General features: G+C 50.3%; 1 protein-coding gene across 2 annotated transcripts in view; it reads left to right on the forward strand.

Moving 5' to 3' along the window:
- Cdh4 (cadherin 4) overlaps positions 1 to 23,067 on the forward strand; it is a 490,043-nt gene that overhangs the window by 338,362 nt on the left and 128,614 nt on the right. For both annotated transcript variants that reach the window (XM_075963292.1, XM_075963293.1), the window contains exon 3: positions 12,530 to 12,756. In XM_075963292.1, the coding sequence (XP_075819407.1) occupies positions 12,530 to 12,756 (227 nt within the window). The remainder of the gene's footprint in view (positions 1 to 12,529; positions 12,757 to 23,067) is intronic.

Raw genomic sequence — 23,067 nt, forward strand, 5'->3', positions numbered from 1 at the left:
GCATCCGCAGAGGCATAGTCCTGCAAAATAGTCCTTTCCCCAGCTGCGGAGACTCGATGGCCCACACTTACCCAGTCCCAGAGTCAGCCCCCAGCACGGAGCTTAAAGAAGTTAGCATCCACAGAGGCATAGTCCTGCAAAACAGTCCTTTCCCCAGCTGCGGAGACTCGATGGCCCACACTTACCCAGTCCCAGAGTCAGCCCCCAGCACGGAGCTTAAAGAAGTTGGCATCCGCAGAGGCATAGTCCATAGTCTGCAGTCCTTTCCCCAGCTGCAGAGACACCCAGTCTCCTTTAGAGAAACGGCGTGTAGTAGCAATCGTGGGTGGAAGTAGCCTTTGAACTGGACCCTCCTGGCTGGTGAAAACAGGAAAAGGACTGTAGAGAAATGAGCAGTCCACCCCAACCTTCCTCTGACCCAAGGATGGGATAAGGAAGCCCACAGCCTCCAACTCAGAGCCCTGCAGTCTTAGAGAGATGGAAGGCCGTGGAGTTTCGGTTTAGCGGCTGAAGAACCTCAGCTCTCTTCTGGCTGGTGGAGCATCTGACCAGGAAGATTGCCTCTGGACACGGGACTTGGGGGTCACTCCATGACTTCTTTCTTCTGTGAAGAAGACAGCACGGGCAGAAGGCGTGGTGGTACCTCCCAGTGCCGTGCATGATCTGTCACCGGACAGCATGGGCAGCCCTGGTCCTTACCGCTACACATGCCACCGTGTCCCCAGCATAGCCACCGGGGCTGGCTTCACCTTCCCACTTCCTGTGAGTTAGGTGTGGCCATCGACCCTGCTTTTCCTGCCAAACTGGGAGAGAAGCGAAGTGTGTTGCTGCACCCGCAGTGGTCGGGACAACAACATCCGACCCAGAGAGCCTGTTGCTTGAGCACGTGCTCTTTAGAAGCAGGGTGAGGTTGGAGATGGGCAACCCAAACCTCCGCAGCTGCTTCCCTTGAGGGCGACCCATTTGGAGGGCAAGGATGATGGAGAAGTCATGGGGGGACTGTGGTCTTTTGTCTGTGGGAGGTGGGCTTCATTTTAATAACTGACATTCTCATCACACCTCTGGGACACTATATCCACATCTCAAATGCCCGGTCCTACGGAAGTGTTAGGGTCCCGTGCTGGAAGGGGGTTCAGAGGGTCTTACATGTGGTCCTGTTTCTTCTAAAAAACTGCCCTGTGGTGTTCCTGATGGCCTCTGGTCTCTGTGGGACTGGTCCCTCTGTCTGGAGACAAAGGGATTCCTATCCAGGCATGGCTCCATCAAGAGACAGGCCAAGCAAACTTCCTGGAGCTTTCCCAGAAGCTGGTGCTGTAGGATCCCTAACAAATCCACTATCCACAGTCCCAGGTCCCTAGGTACTAGACCTCCTGAGAGCATGTCTGCTCTTGGCTCATGGTAGGGTCCACCTTGGCCCCTTAGGGACCAAGCAGCCTAAACACCATCTGTGCCCAAAGGTTTATTCATTCCTTGGTGTCCAGGCACCCAAGTGTCTGCTTGTCCCAAGGGGTCTCCGTGTATTTTGAAATTATGTGTTGTGTTTACCAGAGAAAAGAGGTCTCCTTGAAGAACCCAGCAAAGGATGCCAGGGCAGAGCAGGAGAGTGAGAGATGGGGGAACCATGTTTGCATTCCCGAGCCGCTTCTTGTTGATTCTTGGGAAATGGCGAGCAGCCAGCGTGGGCGCCTTGACTGCGGAGCCCAGATGGCAAAGTTCAGGCTCATATTTGGATTCAGCCCTAAAGCTGACAAAGAGCCAGGCTTAGGCTGCCTCAGCCTGGGGAGCTCGGCCCGCAACACACACTCATCTTCATGCTGAGCTTCCAGATAGGCGCAGAATCCCCATTTCTTCCTCACGCACTGTTAGGAGCTTTTCTTCCGCCCTCCTGTCTGAATGGAACATGTGACACACAGAATGTGCCCCTACCCCGAGTGACAGGTGTGTGTCCCCACTTCTAGTGATGGTGGCTAGGACTTGGGACAGTGACTCCAGGCCTCCCCAGGCTTCAGCTCTCCTGGCTTCCCAAACATCTGCAGGACCTCTCTCCACGAGAGTTTAAGAAGGGCCTGTGCCTCCTCCAGCCATAAGGCAGAAGTCAGAGCAGGAAGAAAACGCAGAACAGGTAACAGCCCAGCAGCTCCCTAAATGGAGAGAAGCAAGAGAGGAGAGAGCAGGGACCTGGAACCCATCACCCACCCTCCAGGAACAGAACGGGAGTGGGGGAGGGGCACTGGACAAGAAAGAGTCGTCTCTCTACCTGGGCCTAATTACAAATGATTTCATTAGCCCCATCCTGGTGCACAAGCCGCTAATGAGAGAGAGGCTGGCAGCTCTAAAAATAGCCCGCTCGTCCTGTTCCTGGCTTTAGAGACACAGACCCAGTGGGGCCACTGGGCCCCAGCTGTCAACTCCAACTTCTTCCTCACCTCCTCCAGTGTGTGATCAGAGCCTTCGGAGGAGACAGCAGCCCTGCCCCTGGTCGTTGAGAATGAGAGAATGTGCTCCATGCCCTCTGTTCCCACAGTACCACATACACTGAGGCTGCTGGTATACTGGGTGAGGCAGACACAGTGATAGGTGACTTACGGCTCCTGGGGGAGCCCCTGCCTAGCTGGTGTATGGCAGAGGCCGTATTTCACAACTGTTGTACGTCCATCTATAAAACAGGGAGGGGCTGGGGGGATGGCTCCGTCAGTGAAGGACTTCTGAGGATCTGAGTTCAATCCCCAGAAACCGCATTTCCAAAACAAAAGCTGGATATGGCAATATGTGTTTGTGATCCCAGTTCTGGGGAGGGAAGAGACAGACTGACCTGCTTGTTGAGTTCTAAGTCCATGAGAAACTTTGTCTCAAAAAAAGGGAGGGTGAATGGAGTCTAAGGAACAATTCCCAAGGTTGTTCCCTGACTTCCACATGCATGCTCACACAAGAGTGCATATACACATGTGCATCTACATATGCATACATGCATACAGGAGCACCACTGCAGAAGTGCTGGTGCTGGTACAGGCTCACATGGAGCTCACAGATCAGAGAGATGCGTGTGCCGGCATGTGCCAGCCTGATGTGCCGGGGTGTTCCCACCTGAAGGATGTCCTCTAGCTTCTGCCTCAGTGTCCCCTGCCTAGCTGCATTTGAAGTTTGGATGGTGCCTATGTAAAAAGAGAATGGCGATGCCCCCACCCACCCACCGCGTGATAGCTGCCGCAGGGCTAAGCCGGTGCCCGTATACTGTGGTCCACTCTAGTCTGGCACAGAATTCCAGCCAACTGTACCAGAGCTGCTGATGTCATCATCACGATCACCTTGTCTGTCGTCCGTCTCTGTCAGTCATCACCATCACCCCTGTCTGTCAGCAGCAGCAGCATAGCCACGGCCAGTCGTCAGCACCACCATCATCCTTGTCACCACACCTGTCAATCACCATCATCATGACCCCATCAGCCGTGACATCATCATCCTCATCACACCTGCCTCTCATCATCATCACTGCCCTTCCTACGCTGTCCATCACAAGGGCTAAAGAGGGGCATGTTAGTTCACACTTGCCCAGGTTAGAAAGGCTACACATTCCCAGCAGCACCTGAGGCCACCACAGAAAGGTCCAGAACCACGGGGCCATGACGTAAAGAACACTCTCTGTATAGTGTGAGTGCCACTTGCTCCAGGAGACCCCTGGGCCCCATGTAGCATGCTTACCCCAAGCACCCTTGTCAAGGAAGGTGTGCAGAACTTAGCAGAGTTGCCCACAAACTTCACAAGCATGCTGTCATGCCCTGTTTTTGGTGGGCTGAGGCAGAAGCATGAGCAGACACTTCTGTCTAGTTTCCTTACAAAGCTCCTTCTGGAAGTTTCTAGAACAAAACAGAAAGGTGGGAAGCAAGACTAGACAGGCAGAGCCACAATAACTGCAGATGGTGTGAATTTGTTTTGTTTTGTTTTTAAATTGTCTTTATTGAGCTATATATTTTTCTCCCCTCCCCTCCCCTTCTACCATCTTCCATATTCCCCATGCTCCCAATTTACTCAAGAGATCTCATCTTTTTCTACTTCCCATGTACATTAGATCCATGTATGTCTCTCTTAGGGTTCTCTTTGTTGTCTAGGCTCTTTGGGATTGTGAATTGTAGGCTGGTTTTTCTTTGTTTTATGTCTAAAAGCCACTTATGAGTCTTTCTGGGTCTGTGTTACCTCAATCAATATGATATTTTCTAGCTCCATCCATTTGCCTGCAAATTTCAAGATGCCATTATCTTTTTCTGCTGTGTAGTATTCCATTGTGTAAATGAACCACATTTTCCTTATCCATTCTTCAATCGAGGTCATTTAGGTTGCTTACAGGTCCTGGCTATGACAAACAATGCTGCTATGAACATAGTTGAGCACATGTCCTTGTGGCACGAATGAGAATCCTTTAATGGCATGAGTTTGAATCACCTGAGAAGTCAAGGTTCTGGAGTCAGCAGGGGCTTCGGGAGGAGGGGGAGGGTCAGGCACCCTGGGAGAGTTCTGCCTGGGTGTTCACCCATGTGGGCACCACGAGGTGCCAGCTAACAGCTCTGACCCCCATTCCCTCCTCTGAGATGAGCCTGTTCCCATGTAAGTTTGTGAGGGTTCACAGGATGATGGTTTCTGAGCGCCCAGCAGGACGTGGAGTAGATCCCAAGCCGAGACTGAATGGATGGGTGTATGGATGAGAGAATATACGGAAATGTTAGCTGTATCGGTTAGCCCATGCAATGTTACCTTCAAGGAGGAAAAAACCCTTCTCTGAAGAATCCTACAATCCATCCTGTTTTCCCTAGAGAATCCTAGGGACTCCACAGTCTTGAATGGGAGCAGTGGTGGCAGCCGGGCTTCCTCTCCAGAGTCCTGGGGAAGTCCACCTCCCAAGCTGACATTCATGAGAATGGCTACTCCATTACTGCCCAGAGCCTTTCTACCTTCTGAGGCTCGGGCAGCCCCCTGGCCAGTATGAGAAGGGTATTGATGTCTAGACCAGCATGCATGGGAAAGATGAGTATCGATCTTCTAGGTGCTGGGATCAGCAAGGAAGAAGAGGTTGTGGTGTACCCTGGACCTGAAAGCTCTCAGTGAACCAGAGTGTCCGTGGCTAGGTTAGAGAATTCATTAATTTCTTCAGTTAAGAGCCACTGTGTTCCACCCTAATGAGGCATTGGTGCGATTTATTAATGAGGTGCCCATGGTTCAGTTTCTCTTACCTCTTGGAAAAGCCACTCGGAATGGACAGCCGTAAATGCCTACCTCCTGCACCCACGCTGCATTGCCCAGCACAGCAGCACGGTGATTCACATAAACAAAGGACTGTGATTAATGCTAGAAGCCAGAGTCCCTCTCCTACTGCAGAAGTCCCTCCCCTTCCCAGGGAAGAAGTCTGTCTCCTGCCTAGTGAAACCTCGCTCCTACCTAACTCAGGGCAGTTCTAGACAAAGCTCAAACTCCTCAGGAAGCCGTGGATAGCTCAGATCCTGACCTTACCTAAGCTGCTTTCTCAGTCCTGATTTCTGTTGTCACCTGAAGCCATGAATATTAAATAAAGACTCGGGGAGCCTAGTGGAGCTGGTGCCACACTGAGGGCACGGGCGCTAGGAGACGGGCCCATGTTCCACTTGGGTGACATCGTGGACAGAAAGAGCGTTCTGAAATTTCCCGTCAGAGATGTAACGTCATCGTGGTGTGAGATTACTGTGACACTGACCGGGTCCATCCTACACAAGTTCACAGCCGGTGTGCAGGGTTTCTCACGCCCCGAAAGCCCTGGCTTTTCTGGAAACTGGGTGTTGGTTGAGTGAGCAGAGGATGTCTGTCTTTGGTACATTTGACTTTGCAGAGTCGACCACGTGTGTGGAATGGCAGGAGAAGGAGCCCCCTCCTGCCCTGCCCAGCTGGTCTATTACTCAAGTCTTCTACCGTGTTCACTGTGATTGACAGCACAGGTTGACACACTGGTATTAAGTAGTTTGCTGGCTGGCGTGTGTCCACATAATACTGTTGCTCAGAATTCCCTGGGGCTTCTCCATGTCCACTTGTCCATCCTCTCTCCTTGCCAGCCCTTACAAGCCTGATTTCCTGCCGTGCCACACAGTACCCTAAAATGTTGGGCTTGCCTAGTGCACCATCTTCTCAGCCTCCACTAGTATCCTGCATCCAAACTCCATCCAATAGCCATAGTCAGAGCAAGAGAAGTTGGAGTTTGTGCATTCTTTCTTTGTCCCTGCTCTTTCTCAAACACCTAGCAAGGCAGCTGCTGCCAACCCTGAGCCCATCGGAAGCCTGGGCCCTTTCTGAAAATGCTCCTTACCTGTGTCATCTCTCAGGACTCTGCTCATACCTGCCCCATTAGGGTGCCTGCGAGCCACACATCTCCTCCGCCCTCCAGAACAGGTCTCCACAAAGCCTCAGCTGGTGGTTCTAGCCTCCCCAAGGGATGGTGAGTTTTCTGGGGAAGGGATCCTTTTATGCTCATCCTCATCCTGGGCTGGTGATGGGGCCTGTGCGAATGTTCAATAACATTCATTGTATAAGATTGGTACCCAGGTTACAGATCCAAGTACAGCCAGGGCTTGAACTTGAAAGTCATCTTCCCACCTTGCCCTTAAACGTATAGTCTAAAAATCTTCACCAACACCATTTTTAAGATAGGGAACCGATGGTGGGGTGGGGGACAGATACGGAGAAGACATGAGGGAGGCAGGGCTGGAGAACTGGCTCAGCAGTAACCCAAGTTCAGTTCCCAGCATCCATGGGTAGATCACAACCTCCAATAACTCCAGTTCCATGGAATCCACTCTACTCCCTCCCCAGCACAGTGCTGGCCTGGCTCAAAGCATCCCTTGGTGAGGTCAGCAGACCAAACTACACTTTCTAGAAACCACTTCCTGGTTCCCTCAGCATATGGCCACCTCAGGATCCTGCTGAACAAGATAAAACCAGAACGAAGCCGGGCAGTGGTGGCGCACGCCTTTAATCCCAGCACTCGGGAGGCAGAGGCAGGCGGATCTCTGTGAGTTCGAGACCAGCCTGGTCTACAGAGCTAGTTCCAGGACAGGCTCCAAAGCCACAGAGAAACCCTGTCTCGAAAAACAAAAAAAAAAAAAACAAAAAAAAAACCAAAAACAAAAAAACCAGAACGAATAAAGCTATCCCCAGCCCTGTCCTAGGCCTGCAAGCTGGGGTCCACTAGAGTCCAGGGACACCTGACTAGCGTGTGCAGAGCCACAGCAGGTCAACAGCTCCCGAACTGGTGCACATGACCTCCTGCGGCAAATAGCAAACAGCACCTCCAGACTCTACAGGCCACTTGGGGGAAACCGGGAGAAGCGGGACCTTTGGCCCAGACATTACAATGGAGATGCCGCACACTGTCACGGGCAGGAGGGGACGGGTGGCTCCTGAGAGGCGTGTGGCACACCTGTGTGTGGTTAAAGTGTACACAGAAGGAAACATCCGGGTGGACTTTGTAGAAAGGAATCCTTCATGCAAACTAGCTGCCAGTGTCAACATATCTGCTATGCTCGGCCGCACTCCATCGTGAGAGGGATCTGTTGACTGTTGACGCTCCGACAGGAAAGGCAGGGCGGGGAGGTCGTGGGACCCCCACCTGAGATTCTGGCAGATTCCTTCTGCCCTGCCCTTCCATCTGTGTGTACTTCTACCCTAGGTGCCCATGGCCTTGGGGTCTCAGGCACTGCTAGAATAATAGGCTGGGGAAGGTGAACAGGTAGGAGTGGCTTCTCCGTCTGAAATTAAAATTTAAATGAAATTTCTGCCCTGGCAATGCTGAAGCAGGCATGGGCAGCTCATATATGGCGGTTCTGTTGAACTTGTCCATATTGGGTTTCCTGCTCTAAGTTGATGAGGACGATTGACCAGGTCTCTTCCTCAAGAGGGCACCAGATCTCATTACAGAGAGTTGTGAGCCACCATGTGGTTGCTGGGAATTGAACTCAGGACCTTTGGAAGAACAACCAGTGCTCCTAACTGCTAAGCCATCTCTCTAGCCTGGGTTCTCTATCTATGCTGGGTAACAGTTTTCCAGTGTGGCTCCTTTGAGGCCACCCACAGTCTACAGAAAAGCCATCACCCATGTTCCGTGAGCAAGCCCAACTCACTGGTCCCCAGTTTGGTGGAATGATACTGTAGTTTGTCACTGGGGCTTCGTAAGGAGTGGGTAGATCCATCCTCCTGGGAAGGAATTCTCAAATCCGATCCATGCAGGGGCCCCAGAAGCCTGCCTGCAGCTCCAGTGACACCCTATCCATTTTTAGGCTAGGTTGGTGGGAATCAGAGAAGCAACCTCTGCCCCAATAATAACCTTAGCTCTACTCCACCAGACCCCTTGTAACAAAACACAACAGAATTCTATTCCCAACCCCCCTGCTTCTCCAATCTGAGGAGACTCTGTGCCCAGTGACTTGGCATTCCAGGGCATCAGTATGCCTCTCTGCCCTCAGACATCTCAGCACAGAAGGAGGGAGTCCCATCTCTACATGGACCTGCACCTGGGAGCCAGGGATGCAGGCTGGAGCAAGCTGCGGGCAGAGAGCCTGCTAACGGGTGCCGTTCCCCAGCTGCACACGGCTCATCACCTAATGATGGGTGTTCTGGCCACACATCCCAGCAGGTACAAGACAAAGATGCAGGTGGAAGAAAACCAAGCCGGGTGGGGCCAGCAGTACATGACCCATGCCAGGCAAACTGTTCAAGTCTCATTAAGAAAGAGCATTGATCGTTCCCAGTGGGTGCCTTATCGCCAGTAGCAACAGTTCACGTAACCGCGCATCCACAAGGTCACCCCCACTCATCACACTCAACGAAGCACCTTCCGTGATCCTCCCCATCTCAGAGCCTTTGCTCTGCTGTCCCTTCTCAGGACAGTTCCTCTGACACTGAGGAGAGACAAACACTGCCTCTGTGCTGCCCCCCTCTGACCTCCTCGTTGTCCTGGCCACCAAGGTTTTGTTTACACTCTGGCTCGTCCGTATGTTCTCCTCGGCACACCAAGATCCACCTGGGCAACCTTCGGAGTCTGCTGTTCACACCTAGAACCCTGGCTGGATGGTAGGGAGACCCTGAGCCATCGTGGGAGGGCAGGCTGAAGGAGCGAGAATGGCTGGCTCTGAGAGCTGAACAGCAGGCGTGAAGCTCGTGCGTCCCTCGGCAAGGATCCAGCCACACGCTCCCCTCCAGCTCGGTTGATCTTTCCCAACTCACCTAACAAGGGAAATAATAAAACAAGATGCTCGCAGACACGGCACAATTCTGCAGCACTCTGTGTTGGGGAGATGCAGTCTGCTGCCCCCGTGAATGCCAGGCCACCTGCAAGCGTGTGCCACCCCAGCTCCACCCAAAGAGCCAGCAATTAAAAGTGACGAGGGCGAAGGGTTAAAGACAGCCAGCCTCCTGATAAGAGCAGAGCTTCCTTCTGCTGCGCAAGGTGACTGGGATGCATGGTGCACTGGATGCATCTGCAGACGCGTCTGCAAGCATGGCTGCACCTGTGCTGCTGGGTCTGCGGGCACGGGAGAGGTGTAGGGTAGCATTTTAAACAAAGGGATCTGAACCCGTCTGGAAGAGAAATGGTGCTCAGCTGTTGAGGACCCGTGATGAGGGCTGTGCGTTCGTGTTCAGGGAGCCCTGGACAGCTGGGTTTCAGAGCTGGTGACTGTGGGAGCCACTTCTACACAACAGGGCTTTGAAAGGCGCTCTGACCGGTGAGGCTGGTGTAACTTAGGAGTTGCGCACGACGCCAGCAGCAGCCCAAGGACATCAGCTTGCTGCGCGCTTCACTGCTTGAGCCTTAGACAGATTATCAAACTGTCCTGAAGTCAGGTACAGCGCTCAGTAGTGCATACCCATAATGCCAACACTCGGGTGGCTGAAGCAAGCGCATCTCTGTGTGTTTGTCTCCAGGTTGGGCTAAATAGTGAGACCTTATCTCAAAAGATAAAAAAATTAAAAAGTTCTAACATGGAAGAGAAGAAGGTATTTGTGATGGCTTGGCCCTGAAGCAGGCTGCAGGGATTCGGTGCAGCTTGGGCTCTACTGACCAGTGAGTCCTGTCCACAGGTCCTTTGCGTCAGTGGACTCTCTGCACTGCCTTCTAGCCCTGGCCACGCTGGCTGCAGCTGTTCCTTTAACTGTAACTGAACCTGCAGTTTGTTCTTCACACACAGGGTCGCACAGAGCACACAGGACTCCAGTGCCTGCTGGAATCCGTGATCCGTGCCCTGCTGCAGCCCAAAGGCTTTCTTCATCACCTTCCCGCGTCCCCCACCACTCCACAGAGTTCCCTGCCACCACCCATGGAGGGGTTAAGACGTCAGTCCCCTGTGTTGTCAAGTTTCTTTGATTTTACTAGGAATTGGCTTTTAGAACACACAGGGGCTTATGTTGGTATTTTGTACTGATCATATCACAGCCCAGCCACTGTCGTTTTTATCTCTGTTGGTAACAGTTGGGGGTCAGCAATGGGTCCACTCGATCTGTTGCTAGTTTTAATTTGTATATGTCTGAGGCAGTTTGCTAATATCTTTACATTTGAAAACAGAAAAGAAAAAACGGTTTGTTCATCCGTGGAAAAGTAAACAGTGCCAGGGAGCCACAACCCAACCCTTTGGTCCCCCAGAAAAATGGGGACCTGCAGTCCTTGTCATCTGGAGAGGAAGAAACAGGGACCTGCAGTCCTTGTTGTCTGGAGAGAAAGAATTCAGTTAGGAGATGCATATAGGCTGCAGGAGTTCATTTGGTAAAGCCCTCCAGAGCAAGCTGCCCCCAGGTGGAGAGCAGTCCCCTGGGCTCTGCATTCTGATTTTACTACATTTGCTCATGAATTTGCTTGTTTGTTTATGGGAGGGGCAGCACAGGCTACGGTGCCAGTCAGGAAACAGCTTGTGGGAGTCGGTTCTGTCCTTCGGATCTATGGATGCCAGGGACCAAACTCAAGTCTTCGGGCTTCATGGCGGTTCCTTCATCCAGTGAGCGGTCTCACCAGTCTACGCTGGGCAGAGTCAAGCCCACAATACAATAAAGTTATAATGATATCGAGTTATTTGAGGACCCAGACCCTTTGACAGAGGAAAGTGTTGCCTTAGCCCTCATATAGTGCAAACCGCCTAATTCCAGCTTCAAGGATGCTTAGTCACAGGGACACACCCTGATCCTCAGGAGACCCAGCCAGGTTCTCGACACTGACCGCTCTGTCACCTGACAGAGCAGAAATGCCTGGTCTTGTTATGTTTAAAAACATTTTCTAGTCAGGCATAATGGCGCACATCTTTAATCCCAGCTCTTGGAAGGCAGAGGCAGGCAGATCTCTGAATTCAAAGCCACAGGTGTACAAAGAGAGTTCCAGGATAGCCAGGGCTATGTACAGAGAACCTGTCTCAAAAATAATAATAATTATTAATAATAATAATAAAATAAAAGCATATTCATTAAGCCAGCGACTGGGGAGACGTCTCTAGTGAGTGATCTGAGACAAGGGAACCCACGTGTTATTTATAATTTCAAGGCAGGCAACAAGAAAAGGTGAACATGCAGGAAAAACACTTTATCAAACGTAAGTGCAAGTCCCTTTTTTTAGTTTCTAGAATAAATAGTAATTAAATCATGTAAGCTGTGACAGTGAAATTGCTTATAAAACCAACCCTCCCACCATAATTGCTTAGATACCCACATTTTTATAAATACTGGGTAACTTTATCCATTGCTTTTATCAGCAGAATGTGACACCAGCTGTTGGTGCTTCATAATTTACCACGGAGCTGGGTGACAGTCACAAAAGCACGTGTCTAAAAAATGCACTAGCGTGGGCCAGACAAATATACAGTCCTGGAGACGTCTCTCTCTGCAGTGGAGTTGGAAGTGGCCGCAGCTCTGGGGCATCGGGAGGGGCTGACAATTTGGTTGCCTAATTAATGTTTTGGAAGCAAAACGACGCAGTACCCAGCAGCGTCAACGGGTTTTGTTAACTGTGTGACTAACCAAGAAAGTCTGTGACTGAGCCAAGCCTGTCATCCTGCCTCTGCCCCCAGCAGGACACAGGTGCCTGACAAGTGTCAGATGTCACTAAGTCACAGAAGGGCCAGCCATGCAGATCCCATTTCCAGAATGTTCCTGTTGTGGAGGGACAGCCCTGACACACCAGCTTTCTCCAGCTCCTTTATTACACTTAGCCTTCTCGGGCACAGAAACAGAGCCAAAGAACTGGGCATCTACACTGCACAGGCAGAGACTGGTGGGAGTCTTCCTGTGTGGGTGGAGACTCCTGCTCCCACTGAGCCGCACAGGGCATGCAGAAACCGTGGCAGGAGTGGACGACATCCACCTGGGTTTGAGGGTGGGATGCTCATCCATCGTTTTTCCTGCTCTCCAGCTACTTCTGGAGGACAAAGGAGAGCCTGCCTAGTGAGGTCTTTATGGTCTCAGGGCTACTTGGGGAGCACTGCTGTACCTGTTGTTGCAGCCTGCTTCCTGGCCTTCCTGAACATCTTCTCTCCTCTTACAGTCAAGTTCAGCAGCTGCTTGGGTACCAAAGGGACGCAGTATGAGACCAACAGCTTGGACTTCAAAGTCGGGGCGGATGGGACTGTCTTCGCCACCCGGGAGCTGAAGATCCCCTCAGAGCAGGTGGCCTTCACTGTGACGGCGCGGGAACGCCAGACTGCGGAGCAGTGGGACGCCATGGTGCGGCTGCTGGTAGCCCAGACTTCATCCCCACACTCTGGACACAAGGTAAGAGGAGGCAGCGCAAGCAGGAAAGCCTGGGTCCAGAGCCCAGGTGTCCCCTCCCCTGGGGTCCCAGGCAGAGCCTTTCCCTGACTCCTAGATCAGGAATGACAGTGCTTTGTCTGTGCCCATCAAAGGCGTGGCATCACCCCTGCCTCCACTGTTCTGAAGTACTAGAGTCGCCCTTGTGGGTGGGGCATCTGAGAGGTACACCGGGCCCTGAGCTCAGTCTACTAAACTGCCACCACTGTGACCCTCTCCGTTGCCTTTTGAATGAGTCACTCACACTTCCCCCTGCCCTGTAAGCTACAAGTGCTGTCTGCAGCCAGGGCTCTCAGAGTGCTGTGCCTACCGGGAGTTTTCAATGCTAGGGGAGTTGGCAAGCAAAGAAGATCAACCACGAGGCTGGGAAACCAGGGTAGGACTAATTCCGAGCTACGGAGAGATGGAGGGTGAGACAAAAAGGAGAGAGGACAACAGAGAGGAAGAAAGTGAGATGGGGGAGAAGGGGAGAAAGGAGAGGAGACAGCTGAGAGGGATGGGCCAATGAGGAGGGGATGGGTAGATAAGGAGGGGGAGAGAGAATGGGTGGATGAGGGGGGAGGGGTAAGCGAGGAGGGTGGTATAAGATGGAGGAAGAAGAGACAGAGAGAAAAGAGGTGGAGCTGGGAAAGGATAGAGGGTTAGAGGGAGGGGAAAGGAAACAGTGGAGGAGGGAGTGGGTCAGCTGATGGAGGGTCAGGAAGGTAAAGAGATGGGGAGTTCTCCTGTGATGTCTGCAGTCTGTGCACCGTCTCCTCCCCGCAGCTGTATCCCCGGGAGATAAATGGGGCATGGGGCCGCAAGGACACCTCCCCTGTCCTGGTCCTGAGATCACTCTTCTCGCGCACTGTCCAGCAGTCTGACAAGCAGTTCCCACGACGCCCCACATCCTCTCTGTTTGTTTGTGCTGGGAAGCCCAGATGGCTGCATCAGCCTCAAAGCAACCGAGCTGGGACTAGCAGAGAACCTGCAGGCTGGGTGCCTGCAGTAGGGAGACACGGAGAAAACCCAAACAACTAGAGAGGAGAGCAGGACAGGTGGGTCCCTCAAACTGCGCGTGGTTCCCTAATCAGTGCAGTATAAGGCAGTCTCGGGCTGGGCCACTGCATGGGGGCTCTCCCAGGAAATGCCTACAAGGCCTGAAGTTAGTTGAACAAAGATAACCACATTCCTTTATGTGGATTTGCCCAGAGCCTTACATAACTGAATGTTCCTTTGAAGGCTCTCAGTGGGAGAAAATCTGCACATTTCCAAAACCCCACCTGACCAAGGAACCCTTTGTAGAACAGCCAGCAGGGCAGATGTGCCAAGGAACCCACTTTGGGTTTTGATCTTTCTTGTATCCAAGTGGGAGCAGAACCTTGGGAGGATATTCTTTCCCACCAGTGTGGGAAAGTAGGGTCATAAGCGTCCTCCTGCGTGAGGGAGCCAAGCATCTTAACACATTACTAGTACACACCACACGTGCGTGCATGCACACACACACACACACACACCACACACACAGACACACAGGCATGCACACACACACGCACACAGATACACATACACGTACGCGCGCGTGCACACACAGACACACACGCACACAGGCACGCACAAACTCGCACATAGACACATGCGCGCACACACACCCTTTCCTGCCTATGGATCACACAGACACACACACACGCACACAGGCACACACACATACACACACATGAACGCTCCCGCACACACACACAGACACACACGCACACATGCGCGTGCACACACATGCACAGACACACACATGCACACAGGCACGCACATAGACACACGTGCACACACACACCCTTCCCTGCCTATGGATCACGCAGACACACACACACGCACACAGGCACACACACATACACACACATGAACGCTCCCACACACACACACAGACACACACATGCGTGCGCACACACAGACACACACGCACAGACACACACATGCACACAGGCACGCACAAACACGCACATAGACACACGTGCACACACACACCCTTCCCTGCCTATGGGTGCTGAAGACTCCAGGACAGGCAGGTGTGGACGCTCCCTCTTCCCTGTGTGTTCTTCATGCACATCCCCTACCAGGACTTAACACTCCCCCTCTGTATTTGTTACTCTTCTTGCTTTGATTTAAAATGTCTGAGAAGAAGACAAACCTATGGCTCACAGTTCAGGAGGAGGGAAAGCCGTGAGAGCAGGAAGGCAAGGCTGGTGGTCACATTTCATCCACACTCAGAAAGCAGAAAGAGGCAGATGGTGGTCGTTGGGTCCCCTTTCTCCTTTTTATTCAGCCCAGCACCCCAGTCACAAGGTAGTGCTCCCCACCCGTGGAGCAGTGCTCCCCAGCCATGGGTGATGCTCCCCAGCCGTGGGTGCTGCTCCCCAGCCATGGGTGATGCTCCCCAGTCATGGGTGATGCTCCCCAGCCATGGGTGATGCTCCCCAGTAATGGGTGATGCTCCCCAGCCATGGGTGATGCTCCCCAGCCATGGATAATGCTCCCCAGCCATGGGTGTTGCTCCCCAGCCATGGGTGATGCTCCCCAGCCATGGGTGATGCTCCCCAGCCATGGGTGTTGCTCCCCAGCCATGGGTGATGCTCCCCAGCCATGGGTGTTGCTCCCCAGCCATGGGTGATGCTCCCCAGCCATGGGGTGTTGCTCCCCAGTCATGGAGGGTTACTTCCCAGTCATGGAGGGGTACTTCCCAGCCATGTGTGATGCTCCCAGTCGTGGGTGATGCTCCCCGGCCGTGGGGTGTTGCTCCTTAGTCGTGGAGTGGTACTCCCCAGCCATGGGTGGTATTGCCACAGTTGGGGTGGATCTTCCCATCTCAGCTAACACAATCTGGAAAGTTCCCTACAGACATGTGCAGATGCCATCTCAGGGATTCCAGATCGTGTCAAACTGGCGATCAATATTAATCATCACAGCTGTGGCTTCCTGAGCCGAGCAGCTCCAACCTCTGGATTGTGAAGCCGAAATTGTACCTGGTGATCAAAACCCGGACTCCTTATAGCCCGTCGGAGGCTTGGGGTGAAATTACTGACTGAGACTAGATCGAGGCCTTTTGTTAAGGCCGTCAGTGAGGGGAGCTCTGATGTGTTGCTGCAGTTAGCGGCTTCGAGCACTCCCGCTAGCCTGGAGAGGGACACAAAACTCATGTACCAGGTCAGCGCGCCTGTGAGCCCCGTCGTCCCTGACCCATGATGCCTTACTGCAGGTGACTGCAGTCTCTCCGGTCTCCCACTGAGTTTCACGTCTCTCTTGCGGCCAACGGCCCTGACCTGACTCTAGAGTCCATTCAGACCCCGCTCTGATGGACCCAACTAGATCTCAGTTTATCATCCGAGGACAGAGGGCGTCATTGTCTGTATCGACAACACAGATAGTAAAGATGAGCAGGGTTACCCAGCCTCTTCCACAGGAGAGAACTGGGCCTCCAGGAGGAAGTAAACTATGACTCTCTAGGTACAGCTGAGCCTGGCAGAAGGAAAGCTAGGATTCTCCCATTGGTCCTGGGAATTTCAGGGTTGATTGTCCTGAAACAGAGCAGTGATGTCATTGACATCCTGTCCTGGAGGTGAAAGTACGTCATCAGGTTCTGTGACCTAAGGAGGTCACACAGAGTAGCCTTCGTTCCTGTCGGTGGTGCGTCCCAGCCCCAGCCCCAGCCCCAGTCCCAGCCCCAGCCCCAGCCCCAGCCCCAGCCCCAGCCCCAGCCCCAGCCCCAGCCCCAGCCCCAGCCCCAGCCCCAGCCCCAGCCCCAGCAGTCCTGTGCTCAGCAATGTCACCGCTTCTCATCCCAGGGAGAGCCAGGAGCTGGGGAAGGAGGAGGCCTTGACCCCAGGGAATAACTGTGGGGTGCCGAGTCGAAATGCTGAGACACACGTCAGCACAGTCAGTCTAGCAGTGAATCAGGGTGACCCCAGTTCTTGGTGCTCCTGTCTGCCCGCCAGAGCAAAAGCAGGGTTCCTCTAGGGACGATTTTGGTTCAAGCCTTAAATCAAGTTGCCTTTCACATACAGCGTCTAGCACTCACGTGAAAATAACCAGACGTTTAAAATGGAAAAGACATAATTAATGAGAATCCAGGAACGCAGAAAGTCGTAGACCAGAAAGCTGCAGAAATGGACCCGTGCTGTGTTTATTGTGTCCACAACATTGAGTAAAAACTTTGGAAAAGAGTGGGAAAATTTGGAACTGAAAAATACGATGAGCAAGACCGAAACTTTTTAGGCTGGATGTTGGTAATTAGACACCAATGAAGAGAGAATTCATACAGCAGGTATTCGGACTGAAGCATGATTGATGGTCTAGCAGGAGAAAGTCCCGGCAGGAGTGAGTTTGGACCATGGGAGGAGGAGGTTACACAGAGCAGCAGGAAGGTCTGCTCGGATGGCAGTGGGGAAATGTCCCGCCCGAACACAGATCTGCAGACACCACATGAGGAACAGTGTTAAAGGGTTGGAGCATTAGGAAGCTTGAGAACCACTTTTCTGGAGCATTCTGGGATCCAGTTTTAGTGAGGTTGATCATTCCTTACCCAGAATGCTTGGGGCCAGAGGGTTTCAGACTTCTTCAGAGTTTAGAATATTTGCTTAAGCCTACAGTGAGGCCTCTTTAGGACACAACCCAAGGCTAAATACAGAATTTATATGTTTCATTGACATTTTGTGCACTTAGCCTGGAGCTGTGTGAGTGTGTGCATGTGTGTGTGTGTGCGTGCATGTGTGCATGAGTGTGTGTGTGCATGCATGTGTGTCTTAACTGTGACATACCACATGAGATCAGGTGTGGAATTTTCCACTTTGTGTGCCGTAATGATGCTCAAACCATCTCAGAGCTTGGATTTTTTGATAAGATGATCAACTTGCATTATATTTTGAAAAGATTACAAATAAACACTTGTTCTAGGGACTGGAGAGATGGCTCCATGGTTAAAAGAACTTGATACTCTTGCAGAGGACCCAAGTTCGGTTCCCAGTACCCATATGGTCACTCTTGGCTCCCAGCAACTCTAGTTCCAGGGGATCCAACCCCACTTCAGGCCTTCGCAGGCACTGCACACATGTAGTGCACATATGTATTTGCAAGCAAAACACTTAAACACCCATAATATGAACGAATATTTTAAAAATTTAACAAATAAAACCTTCCTTTAGAAATACTCTCCAGTCTTTGAAAATGGCTGAGAGTTAAGATTGTGTATGCGTGTGTGTCTATGTGTTCGAAGATAATAAATTCAAGAAAGGAGAAAGAAAAACACCGAACAGATGGGCTAATATATTTCTCTTGGAGTAAGATGGTATGCTTACAAATATATCGGTAATTATAAAAATGAAGACATGTTAACATACAAATAAAAGAAAACATGTTGACAGATTGAATAAGTAAAAACCCTGCTAGGTGCAGCTTGCTAAATACACATCTTGAAAGTGCAAGAATGGAGACAGGTTGAAAGTGAAAATCCTGGAGGGGAAAACCTGTGTAAATAACAAGCAGAAGAAAGCTGGCGGCAGCTCTGTTGACGGTAGACAGACTCACGTGAAGGGGGATATGTCCCAGCCACAAGCACACACACAAGACCTGGAGTGGCAGTGCACGTGTGTGACTTCACCAGCTCAGAACAAAGTTGACAGAAGAAAAGGAAGGAATAACAGGAAAGGGTGCGATTCGCTGTAAACGTTAACAAGCATCCATCTGTGAGTAACAGACTCACAAGCTACCGCAAGGGAACAGAAGGGGAAGACACAATAGGAAGCTCAGCCTTGTGCCGAGAAGTTTGTAACTCGGAGCTCACTGCTGCTAAGGGCCCCCAAATTACCAAATGATTGGACTACAGACAGACCAGTTCCAACCTTTAACCCAAAAAGTCTCACCATAGTTGCAAGATTTAAAGTTCAAAGAGACGTGGTTGTAGGGTTTTTCGGTTTGTTTGTTTGTAATGCCAGAGCAATTAAGCAAAAAATCAACAGCAGAGAAGACAACTGGGAAATCTCCATAGCTTTGTAGTCAAGCGAAATCTTTGTTCTTTTCCCCGGGGAAGAACAGAACTGAAATGTAAGTTAGAGAGGATGCTGACTGCATAGAAAAACTAGTCCGGCAAAACCAGGTGGAAACGCCTGGGCCTAATGGGCGGTGGAATAAAGAAAGGAAACTGCCTTCTAAGTACCCATCCCTAGAAATCACCAAAAGGGCAGAAAATTAAGCCCAGGTGAAAGAGATAAATAGCGAAGAATGAGACAGAGAGACAACACAGGAAATCAGAAAGTCATGGAATCAATGACCAAACTTGGTCATAAATGATAAAGCTGACCACTCTGGGTAAGGAAAAAGACAGGCAACAACCAACTCTAGGATAAAAGACGGTGCTAAGCCATCATGTGGACGCCATCGTGTGGACGCCAGGAAATTGTGTGAGGGGAGTATTACGATGTTTGCCAAAAGCATTGAGAGCCAATAAACACAAAGTTTACCAAAACTAACGGATAAAAATAAACCCTCTGATCTATGTTATTACACTTGATGTCAGCCAAAGGCGAAGAAACAACCAAATTTATTTATTGCTATAAACAAAATTAAAATCTATGTCAAGGAGACATTTCAACTCTGCTAGTAGGTTCTGCCTTAGCTAGGAGGAGATATTAAGATTAATTTCACATGAACTTATCCGAGAGTTAAATGAGAAGGTTAGTCCCATAAACCCTAACAGGGAGCGTGTCTCAAACCAGCAAAACCATTGCCCAAGAGAACAGGACCCTGGAACTCAGCATGAGTTGTCTAGGCAGAACACTGTCTTTCCTGATAAAAAGCCTTTTCCCAAACCAGCAAAACCACGCCCCAAATCAAAATCCAAAGTTTTGGAACGTATGATAGAAAAGATGATCATGGATCAACGCTGTCCATAAATTTATATAAGCAAAACATTAACCTTTAATCTAGCTATGTTTACATAGATTGATAAATCATGCCTGAGTTGTACTTATCCTGAGAATAAAAGATTGGCTTAGTCTATGCAGTTCATAGAAAGATTAAAAGATTGCATAATCTTCTACATAGCAATTACTAAAAGTTAACTCCTCTTCCAGATATTAGGGATTTTCGGGTTATTGGGAAAGGAAGTAACCTTACAGAGGCTTACAAAAGGGATCTACCAACTCAACAGTAGCCATCGATCAACTGTTGAAACGGGGAAAGGGGGCTCTCACCTCATGCACTGACGGTCCAAGCCAATGTGATAAGACAAGAAAAAGAAATCAAAATAAATAAGGCTGGCCCGGAAATGTAAAACCTAAAGGGGCGATAGGTAAGTTCCTGGGACGAATGGGTGAGCCTAGCTGGGTGTGGAGAGATTGTCGCTGTGTGCCAACAATGGACTTCAGTGAGTCTCAATGCCACTCAGTAGTGCACGTCATTCATTGAGACAAGTTTAGAGATCTTAAATTCCTGGAAGACTTCAGGTCATGAGGTTATTAATTCCACATTGTGCTTAACTGAATCCCTACCTCCACTCAGTAAATGACAGTTGTACCCCTACTGTCTCCAGACACTGCCAAAGATTCCTTGGGGACAAAACTGACTTCAAGAAGCCACGGTTAAAGTGGCTTCAGGAGCAAAGACTCAGAGAGAAAAAAGGGCAGCCCAGAAGAAAATGTTTACATTATTTATTTATGGTGTATATGAGCCCACACATGCCACAGCATACATGCTGAGGTCAGAGAGAGTTTGTGGAAGTCCGTTCTCTCCTTCTACCGTGTAGAGTCTAGAACTGTCAGGCCGGGCAGCACAGCAAGGAAGAGCCTTTTCCTCATCAGTTCCCAGCCTGGATATTGAGCGTCGATGGACTCCAGCAACGGAATAAAGTCACTGGCTACAGAGGGACTGAGGAAGAGACGGCCACCGGCAAAAGCATAGCCCGTGAGTGCCAAAGTCCCAAGGCAGCACTCTCGGAAAGGGGCACTGAAGTAGATTCCTCAAGGACTGTTGCCTAGGGGTGTGTGTGTGTGTGTGTGTGTGTGGTGTATATTAATTAGGAACATATATTTGAATACACAAAACGTATGCATATATATATATAATACATATGATTCCAGGAATCAAAATGAGGGCCTTCTCCCATTGAGTCACACACCCTAGGCCTGTATTTTTAATGAATGTATTTTAAGTGGTTGCACAAGTTCCTATACAATATATTCAAATTCACCTCCTGACCTGCAATGTTTAAAAACTTTACTCTGTGACCTGGATGAAAAATTGTGTTGTCCCTACTTAATAAGGTGGAGAACAATCAAGGAAGGCACTGATGTTGACCTCTGGTCTATACACACATAACAGTACACAGATACACACATGCACATACATAACACATATGTATTACACACACTGCACACCTGCACACACCTATACTACACACATACAGTATACCCACTCACACTATATCCAAATATACACACTGCACAAGCACATATACAGGCACAGACACTACACATATAAACTACACACACATACACTGCAAAAGCATGCCACACACACATATTATACATAAAACACTACACTAATGCACACCTAGGACATACACATCACACACACATACACTACAAACATATACATTGTATGCATAAACACGGCACACCTAAACAACATGCACATACAAACACATACATGTGCATGCACTAAACCAGACACACATGCACCACATACACATGATATATGCATATGTATATAAATATATATAGTACATGTGATACCGGAAATTAAAACATTAACCATACACATACATATTTACCACACACATGCACACACAGACACCAAGCAACATACATATACACATATATAACGCAGTACATGTGCACACATATATACTACATGTACACTATGCATTTGCACACATATACCACACGCATACTACATAGACATGCACTGAACACAAGTACACAATATATGTACACACTACATGCATGTACACATATACGTTACACTTGCCCACAGGCATACATGCATATGCAACACACATAAACACTTAAAAATGCCCGTGTCAAGGGCTTCCCAACAGGGCTTGAAAAAGATAAATTTACATGGAGATGTCCCCTAAGCAAAAGTCCCGTTATAGAAGGTTCTAGAGAGGGAAATGGCTGCCTTTAAAGCCGAGTCCACAGAATGTTTAAGTTCTGGGGATGCTCTCACGGAAAGGGGTCTTTGAGCAAATCCCTCAAGGACTGCTGCCGAGGGACCCCCTAATTTCTCGGTTCTGTTCATTTCATTTCCCTTCTGCGCCCAGCTCCTCCCCGTTCATTATTTTAGGGACTCTCCATGGCTCTGGGTAAAACCGACAGCTTTACAGTTAGATGAACCATAAAAATTTGGCAACTTCTCTCCTCCCCCCAACCCCCAGCTGCTATTACGGGCCGTCTTTCCGTGTGTGATGCGCGCGGTGCTCAAATCTGGAAGAACGTTCTTTTGTGCAGCCTTGCAGGAAAGCCGATAGCAATTCAATTAGAAAATGCAAATGAGGTCACATATTTCCCAGAGGAGCGATGAGGTGCCCCTGAGGAATCCGAGCGACGTGCGGCCTCGCGGTAAATACTGAAGATGAAGCTTACCTCGCTGTTGTCGTCTGCCCGGCTGCTACAGCGCTTGAATGTGGCAATGGGGCCTGTGGGTACAGTTTGCCAAAAAGACACTGTTGTTTATGAAACTAATATTGGGCCTTCTGGCCCGTCAGCACTTTTGAAGAATTTGCTTGCAGGCAACTGGGAGCTACCCCGGGTTCCAGCTACAAGGGATCAGTCGTGTCCCAACCTAGTGCCATAGAAGGTGATCCCATGTGTAGGTGGATTTTGCCGTGGGGTTGGATCCACAGTCATGGGTGACATTGTAAAAGGGGGAATTTCAGACACAGGCACACAGGGAAAACTCGGTCAGCAGATGAGAACAAGGGTAGAATGTCTCTATACCCCCGGCATTGCCAAAGACTGTCAGCATGCCAGGAGCCAGATAGGCAAGGAGTCAATCCTTCAGCTTCACCCAGCCCCTTGATCTTGGACTCTGGCCTCCCACTGAAAGAGAGTAAACCTCTGTTGGTTTAGGAATCCGTCCCTGAGCCCATACTCCTTTTTGTTCTGCAGCCTTTGATGTTACTGCAAGGGGCATGGTGGTCCGTAACCTCCATCCCAGGTCTACCACCCTGTCCCCTGGGCCCACCCCCTTATTCATCCTCAGGCCAGCTCTCTCTCTCTCTTCCTGGTCCATTACCCTCCCATTTGTGGC

The sequence above is a fragment of the Microtus pennsylvanicus genome, chromosome 2 (genome assembly GCF_037038515.1).
Source record: "Microtus pennsylvanicus isolate mMicPen1 chromosome 2, mMicPen1.hap1, whole genome shotgun sequence".
Taxonomy (NCBI): domain Eukaryota; kingdom Metazoa; phylum Chordata; class Mammalia; order Rodentia; family Cricetidae; genus Microtus; species Microtus pennsylvanicus.